Source organism: Pungitius pungitius, chromosome 1 (assembly GCF_949316345.1).
Source record: "Pungitius pungitius chromosome 1, fPunPun2.1, whole genome shotgun sequence".
NCBI classification, from domain to species: Eukaryota; Metazoa; Chordata; class Actinopteri; order Perciformes; family Gasterosteidae; genus Pungitius; species Pungitius pungitius.
In genome coordinates this window covers 11,960,699-11,969,376 of record NC_084900.1, presented here as the reverse complement: position 1 = coordinate 11,969,376, position 8,678 = coordinate 11,960,699, and the positions used below count along the sequence as shown (strand labels likewise).

Below are 8,678 nucleotides of genomic sequence, written 5' to 3'. Positions count from 1 at the left end.
TTTCAGAAGTCTTTATTTGATTACTTCACTCAACAACATGTTATTTATAATAATATTAATTATAATTATATTAATTTATAATATAAATCATTTCCAAGAAACTATAAGACCCTTAACTCACATTCATTGTTAATACCAGGGATTATGTTACAAACAGATCACGGTTATAAATGTGTTATTCACATTTAAGTACAGTTTACAACACTCATGTGAAATAGTAGATTTACTATAATAAATTATTATTATAATAACACGATACTAGAAGCATCCGCTGATGAGAAGGTTCAAAGTTCACGTCGAGCCTTACTGCGCATGCGTTTAAAATGGTGGCACTACCTCCAACTACTCGGGAAGTTGGGACATTATCGCCAGACTTTGATTAAGAAAAATGGGTTGTTGACTCTGGGACTTGTAAAACCTTTACACAGAGAGTATATTATACAACAGCGGAAGCAACATCATGACAGCTAACGAGGATCAAGAGGTATGAATGAGTGATGGTGCAGTAGTACGCTAGCTGCTATTAGCGGCTAACCGCTAACTAACGTTACTCGCGTTAGGTACTAGCATGACTGCTAGCATAATAGCGTCAGTCCAGGCGGATCAGTTTAGTTGGCATTATTGTCGTTACACAGCCAAACAAGTCAACGTTTTATTGGAAGTGAAAGAGCTCCGCTTGGAGAGTCCCATCACTTTCCCATTAAGCGGCGTCGCTCATGACGGGAGTAAATGCTAAACCAAACTCCATTCAAAACTATACCACGTTAAATACGTGCCACACACGTTTTTGGAAACATAATGTTCTTGAATCCATCCGGTGTAACTGTTCTCTGTTAATTAAACCTATTAGATGTCGCTGCTCGATCTCGTCTGTTTGGCATCGTAACAGAACACCAATAACCTAAGTTAAAGATGGATTCAGCACGTGAACGGTTGAATTTACCGAGAGTCAGTTAATGTCTTGAGTTTCACACGTTCACCGATTTGAATACCACGTGGTCATTGTCTCGTGAAAGGTCTGCATACCCGTGTTAGATGTCATTTACAGTAGTCTTCACACACAGATGGAGCTGGAGGCTCTTCGCTCCATCTATGAGGGGGATGAGTGTTTCAAGGAGACCAGTTCAGTTTCCTTTCAGTTTAGGGTGAGTACTGTCCACCTGTACCTTCCCTTGTGATGTCCCCCTGTATTATCCAAGCCTGCTCTTAAAAAAAGACCATAACCTGTGACTACAGCAGTAAATTGAATCAATAAAGTAAACTAAAACTGACATTTACTGTGTAGCAGTACCTTTTTTTAACCTTCTATACTAATGTTATCTCACAGATAGGAGAGCTTGAAGACAAAAAGGCGTTCATCCTGGACCTCACGTGGCCTGAGATGTACCCTGAGACGGCCCCGCAAATCTCGCTGGATTCCTTTTTCAACAACAGAATGTAAGTTGCGAGCAAAGAGCTTTATTATTAATATTATATTAGTAAGCCTTGGTTTACATTTGGAAAATCTGATGGCAGATTAGAGGCTGACATTAAAATCTGGATAAACCAAAGTGTTTCTGTTGTTGGAAGGTTCTTTTTCTTTTCATTGTTCAAATGATTATAATGAATTTTGTCAGTGCTATAACCACAATCTAAGAAATGCCAAGCCATACAACAGAAACCCCCATCCTATTAGAGAATGTTGGCACCAAATAGAAACAAGGTTTTATTTTTATCCCAGTTTCTCTACATCCATTTCTGAATATGAAATAAATAAGTTTTAAAATTTCACAGCTCCGCAGAGACAAAGCAGCTGATCCTGTCAAAGCTTGAGGAGCAAGTGGAGGCCAACCTGGGCACCGCCATGATGTATACACTGTTTGAGTGGGCCAAGGAGAACCAGGAGTCCCTCATGGAGAACCACAAGCCTGTAGTCACCGCTGTGGTTCGTATGGTTCATCCCTCTGAACAAATACAGCGGTACCGTTTTAATCGAGAAATAAACAACAAAGAATTTTAGACATACAAGGAATTGGACATGGCGGTTGGTGCCAGATAATTGAATAATTGTTGAAGAAAAAGCCAGTCCTCAGACAAAAAAAACTTGCTGTGTTTGCAGACATCCAGCAGCGACGCGACGTCTGCCACCTCAACAGCTAAGAAGAGGGAGAAGAAAGAGCAGCTGACTAAATCTCAGAAGAGGAAGATCATCAGCAAAACAGGTACATCGGCAAGTTTTTCCTCAGTACAGAAGTGGGTTTCTTTTTGTATTAAAACATTCTTACTAAAGAGTATAAATCACCCCATCGATGCAGCGTTTTTGTACTTTACAGCACTGTTTTCCTTTTACAGAGTCTTTTAACAGCGCTGATGTCCTTTTATGTTAGCCAGGAATTGTGGATATAATAATGCTGGATGTAAAATGCTTTAAAAATTCAGCTCTGCAATTGTTTTTGAAGAAGGAAAAGCACTCAACAGTTTGCCAAACCTCAGTCATTAAAGGAGGTATATGTGGTAACATCCATTGTTAACATAACATGGTTTATTCTTGCTGCTGGTGTCAATACTATCAGAGTGGACCGACTTCTGTATTTCCAACAGTGTGATACGTTGTCTCCCTAGCATATCACAACCTACAGTACTTCTGACTTTTTACTTTGCTGAGCATCCTGAGCTAGAAAACTAAAACCCAAGTGTAAACCTAAATCAAGACTTTTATTCTCCTGCATTTAAGTGAAGTTGTGCAGTCCATCGTTTAATCAGCAGTTCCTGAAAATTCATCCCGATACATTTGATGTTTGTGAAATATGGTTGTTTTTAGCCAATTGATGACATGTCCTCATGACTTCTTCTTTCAGATAACAAAGGCGAATTACCAAGAGGTTGGAACTGGATTGATGTTATCAAAGTAGGTGACTTTTACCTTCTCTTTTAAGTTTTAAGCCTACAGTGATGTTAATCGTGAACCTTTTTGATTATTTTGTCTTTCTCGCCTTCGTCACCTCTGCGGAATGATCCTCCAGCATGTAAGTGAAAAACATCTGAATAAAACCATCTTTAAACATCCCTCACACTATGCCACGTCTCACTGTTTTCCCGGTTTCCTGTTGCAGCTGAGCAGAACGGGAGGAAAAGATGACGAATAGGCCTGAGAGCAGCCGTCTGGTGCTGCTTCATACAAGGAAGCTTAGTGAAGACTGAACTCAGAGCAGCCTGTTGATGCTGCTGCTCCTGCAAAACGACCTTCCCATCCTTCATCTGCAACATGTAACACTCAACATGGTTGCCGTCCCCCTGAGAAGCAGAGCAGGCTGTGTCAAGGTGGACTTCAGGACTCTTTCTCACACACACACACACACACATACAGTTCCAGCCACACTTAATGTGTTTGTGGGATGCAGCCAGGTGCAGAGGAACACATTGTCTGCTTTTGTTGCTCACACAGCGCTCAGATATTCTTCTCACTCATCCATCAGTCTGAGATGAGGCCCCGCGGTCAGCCATGTCCACTGAAGCACCTGTTGGATTGTGGTTTAAACGGATGTGTCAAAGTGCAGAGAAATTGTTAACGGCAGGTAAAATGTTTTTGAACAAATGTTTTCTTTCCTGATTCAAATTTTAGTTGGAAAATGTAATTTATATACGTATGGATATATATACATATAAATATACAAATCAAAACCGTACTGGTGTAATGTTTGTCTGTTCATTTAATTTACATTGAGGAGAACGGACTGAGTGAGTCATGGAGCAGCAGCGGGTTAGTATGTGGGCGTCCCTTTTGTTTTTAGAGTTACAAACTGCGCTCCAGTGTTGAAAGCTCTTGGCAATGATGGACATCAACAGTTGAGAAAATCAGAACCCCTGTGACTGAATAAAAGCAAACTCACGTCTACTTACTTTATCCTCTCAGGTAAAGTCCATTTAGACAAACAGCTCTGGAACCATGTGCTATTCATCCGATCAGTTAAGAAGTGACGAGAAACAGGTAGGCACAGAATTGAGGTACAATGGTATAGAAGGTTTAGAAGAATAGAATAGACATGTTTTAGACATATATTTAATACATATTTAAAAAATGTAAAAAGTAGTAAAATGAACAGCTTTTGTATTGCAGAGGAAAAGACGGTACAGTAGATCAAGCTACGAACGAAGCTAAGTCAACCATTAAAAACATGAACAGAAATCCCCTTAAGTCTCACTTTATCTATTTTCATAGTTAGGTGTAGGTGGCTGAATCACAGTGGTGTGGTAAAAATGACTAACGTTGAGAAAAGTCTCAGGTTATTTTAATCAGGTGTTGTTGGCAATAAAAGAACCAATATCCAAGATCTCCTTGACGACAAAGATGGAAGACAACGCAGAAGGTTTGGTTAAAGTAGGGATAATGATTTAATATTATACTGTGGGCCAACAAGAATTACCTCTGTACTTTGTTTCTCATTCATTTTTAAGTTTGATTTTGCTGGTTTTGCAGAATGGGATCAGAATACACTCAATTACTTTATAGTCATTTACAACAGAGAAAATATTAAACAAATCTATTTTATTATCATTTAAAAGCATATCTATGAAAATGTTTAAAATTAGAATCCATAAAAAGATTTAATACAAAAATGCTGTCGGTACAAAAGTGTATGGTTATATTTCCAAGTAGGTCACTGACCACACGCTGAGGTGCGATGTGGGCCGGTCTGAAAAGTAACTCCCGGGCCACTTTTTTTCCCTCAGTCCGCCCTTGCAACACTTTATAAATATGAGGAAAACTAGCCGGAACAGTTGCTCCTTCACAACTGCTGCACACAATGGCAGGCACTACTTAAACTATTACAGGTTTGTGGTGCGAGACTCAGACTTGCCAGCAACCAGATGATAGAAAGGTGACAATTTATTCCTCAAAACAGATATAAACAAAAAAAGCTAACAGGACAAATAGGAACACAAGGAAAGCTTTACAGGGACAAGAACACACATCCCTACCAAATCCAAGATGAATATCAGAGCAATGCCAGCACAAAGCCCCCATGACCGACATTCAGCAAAATGTCACCCTTTACAAACAGACTGAGATCGATCTGATTGATACCACTTAAACAAGCTCAGTGCAGTGCCTTTAATTTCAATCAAATGTTCAAGCTTCTGTAACAGGACACGATGATGAATTATGTCAAACGCAGTATTAATGGACCAACAAGTCGAAACCAGAGGAGAGTCCTTTGTTGCACACAAGTACAAGATCATTTGTAACTTTCACCAGTGCTGTTTCTATGCTCTAATGCACTCGAATGACTAAAATCCCCACACAAACCATCACTAAGAAAGTCACGCAACTCATTTGCGACTGAGATCTCAAGGATCTTACGTTAGAGGAAGGGAAGATTAGATAGGTGATCACTGAGCCTGGAAACACAAACACATAAATGAATAGTAAGGACAGTATTAGTGGATGTTAAGCGGGGCCACAGCATGATTGAACCCCCCATTCACAGACACCTTTAAGGAGGGAAAGCACAAAGACTCCAAGGAAGAAGCCAATCAGTAATGTGTCTTTACGATGACAGTGATAGTCATTTGACTAATACTAATGGGTCCAGAAACCTGTGAGGAAAGAAAGCACAAAGAATGACAGAGAAACGACAACTGAACGGTAACTGAATGAGTATATTTTGTTTTAATGAATATAAAAAGACATTTACACAATAGTGATAGTGAAAACATGGGAGTCCACAAACATGACATTGTATTCCAGTGTCCCATCAACAATCATTTCCTCAATTAAATATCATCTCTTGTAAACATATTACATCTGTAGGTTATCCTCTACAAGCCATTAATGTATAGAGACACTGATTTCAAATTAATTGCGTGCTATTAAGAAAGTTAAAAGGGTGTGGGGTGGGGGAGGGGGGGGTGTTAATTGGCCATACCTGCAGTATCACCCTGTAAGAAATGGATAACCAAAGGGTTATTTTATCGATTTCAATTAAATCCAAATAAAAAATGAAAACGTGGCACAAAGCAAAACACTAGAGGAAGATGGCAGCTTCAGGCTGATGGTTTCTTCTGCAGCTGGACTCCCTACAGACTACAGCACATTTTAGCCAGAGGGAACGATCGGGGATGTAACAGCAAACGTTCAAATGACAACTTCCTCCAAGTCCTTGATCAATTATAAGCGCTGCTACTAATGGTGTTCGATTGTGCTCTTACAACATCACGAGTACTGTCATCTGCTACGGTTGATGGACTCAACCCTTCGACCGAAGACGCGTCATTACCTGGACCTGCGGTCTTTTCTGTTTTTGTCTAGGCTTTTGTCCATGGTCTTTTCGCTGTCCCCTCTGCATTTAGGGCAGTACCACTTGCCCTTGGGCTTGTAGGTCAGCCCCACGCAGGAGAAGTGGAACCACTCAATGGGGCACTGGTCGTTGTCGCAGCCGATCATCTCGCCGTACGACACCTGCTCGCAGAGGCAGTAGGTGGGCTCATTGGGGTCGATGGCGAAGTCGACAGGTGAGGCGTCCCGCTCCTGTTTGGCCTTGCGCTTTTTCTTCTTCGCAGACTTGGACTTCTTATCTCGCGGCGGAGGAGGAATGGGCGGCAGCTCCTCCATGGGGTCGTCCACCAGCGAGCCGTTGGCCGACGGGTGGCTGGAGTCGCGGCTCTCGCTGTTGCGCTGGCGTCGCGGGCGGCGGGCCGAGGTGCGCTCGGGAGCCGGGGAGTCTGGGACGCTGGTGCGGCGCTCCGCTGGGAGCCGCTCAGCCTCGCTGGGCTCCTGGAGGCAGATGGAGTGAGAGTCCATCTGGCGCGAGCGGTTCTCCACAAGCTCCGTCATCTGGGTCACCACGTGGATCTTCTCGTCGCCCAGCTCCTGGCTGACGATGAGCGCCCTTTGTAACTGGACCTGCAGCCGCTTTCTCTGAGCCGCATCCTGCTCGCACTTGTACTTCTCAAACACTTCATCTACCTCATTCAGCACCTCTGCAAAGTAGAATGCAAAGACGTGTATAAGTCAAATACAAAATATGTATGATAACATATGCAACTCTCCTCTTGTTCCTGGACAGAATGATGTTCTCTGTGCTCTTTTTGAATGAACCAAAAGGGGGTTTATTAAAGGTTAAAGTCCGGTAAGAAACTGACTTTTAATAAAGGTTATTGAGGAATAGTAACCAGAAGAGGACAGTAATGCAACGTTACCGAGGCCAGCCGCTTTAAAGCCGACCCGCCTACGGGAAATGACGTATGTAAACGGAGGATAGGGGTTGCCCAGAAGAGCAGCGATCCGGCTTTACGACTCTCACTCGACGGAGCACAGCGGAGACGCCGTTTAATCCCCCTTCGCAATGTCCAAATGCAATGCGTCCTCGGTGCTGTCGGTTACGAGTCGTTATCCGTCGACGCGTGTCGTGATAGTTTGCCGCCGCTGACCCTTCGCCGACATAAAAGCAAAATGTGGACTCTCTTCCCCCCCCCCCCATTTGAAAAAACACGGCAGTGCATGTTCACCATGGTCCTCCGGCAACGATTCACACCTCAATGAACACCGTGTATTATCATCTTCTTCTCATAAGTCTGGGCTTCGGCGAACCTCATGAAGCGTTGTGTTTAAATAAACGCCTCGTTCAGTCGCCGTTTTCCCCCCGCGGAAACGCGGCGGTGGGCAGCAGTGTGTGCCTTTTAAAAAGTTGCGATTTTATCATCTTTCATTGCTTGTTTTAGCCTCATGTCGATGCCGAATGTGCCATTGAACGTCAAGTGCTCGACACGGATCGGGCATCGCGGCATAACGCCGGTGGCACGCTTGCTGAGAGAAGGAAATAACGAATATCGTTATTTTTCCTCACTGGGTTTGGTGTAGCAAACAAAACGTTGCAGCGCGTATCCGGGCTGTGCCAGCTGACAGTTGGCGGACTCTTCGATTTTAACATCGTTAAGCTCGTCGGTGGTAATGGTCCTCGGTGCAGGCGGCCACATTCATGTTGCTCGAAGTAACGTGACATATTTGAACAAGCGGCGCTCGGGTTTTTTTTTTTTTTTTTTTTTTTGCAAAATGGGAACACAAGGCTCGCGCCCGCTCCACCACCCGAGCACACCTTGCTAGATTGTGGTTAATGTTTGCGAATTGTACACACGCGGTGCTAATGAATGACAAAAACACGCAAACACAATACCTTGATACTTGGCATCAATTTCCCGAAGCAGGGAAACATTTCTTTGTATGTCCAAAGGCAGGGACTCCACACATTCCAGATAATCCTCCACATAGTTGACCAGTTGTTGCGACTTGTCGGCATTTGGGTAGTGGTGGCCTAACATCGTCTTCGCGATGCATAGAGCCACGAAACGAATATGGGGGAAATGGGAAAAAACATACAGTGAGTCTATTGCTTGGCGACTTTGCAGCTTGTATGGCAGTCCCAGGCAGCAGTTCACTTCAAACAAAACTCAAGCCACTGCGCATGCGGGAGTATTTTCCTTTTTTGGTATTGTACAGTTTCCTCTTATTCGTCGTCATCGAAGGCGGGCCCAATTGGGATTGCAGTGTCTGGATTGGCAGAGAGCGTCCTCATTATCATAACAGCTTTCCCGGGAAATTAAACATTACATTACATTACATAAACAAAGAGGAAACTGAATACACAGAGTTGCTGTAGTTAGACTGTGACCTAATTTATTTTATAACATTAGGGCAGATC

General features: G+C 42.9%; 2 protein-coding genes across 2 annotated transcripts; one reads left to right on the top strand and one right to left on the bottom strand.

Moving 5' to 3' along the window:
- The first annotated feature begins 293 nt into the window (after positions 1 to 293).
- On the top strand, positions 294 to 3,665 carry rwdd (RWD domain containing 4). The gene is made up of 7 exons (XM_062561850.1): positions 294 to 484; positions 1,065 to 1,145; positions 1,328 to 1,437; positions 1,774 to 1,924; positions 2,099 to 2,201; positions 2,838 to 3,005; positions 3,093 to 3,665. The coding sequence occupies exons 1-6, from the start codon at positions 461 to 463 to the stop codon at positions 2,912 to 2,914; spliced, it is 546 nt and encodes a 181-aa protein (XP_062417834.1). The 5' UTR covers positions 294 to 460; the 3' UTR covers positions 2,915 to 3,005; positions 3,093 to 3,665.
- Positions 3,666 to 5,375: 1,710 nt separating this feature from the next.
- ing2 (inhibitor of growth family, member 2) lies at positions 5,376 to 8,678 on the bottom strand. Its single transcript, XM_037480507.2, has 2 exons — positions 8,154 to 8,678; positions 5,376 to 6,960 (listed from the first exon to the last, which is right to left on the bottom strand). The coding sequence occupies exons 1-2, from the start codon at positions 8,296 to 8,298 to the stop codon at positions 6,254 to 6,256; spliced, it is 852 nt and encodes a 283-aa protein (XP_037336404.1). The 5' UTR covers positions 8,299 to 8,678; the 3' UTR covers positions 5,376 to 6,253.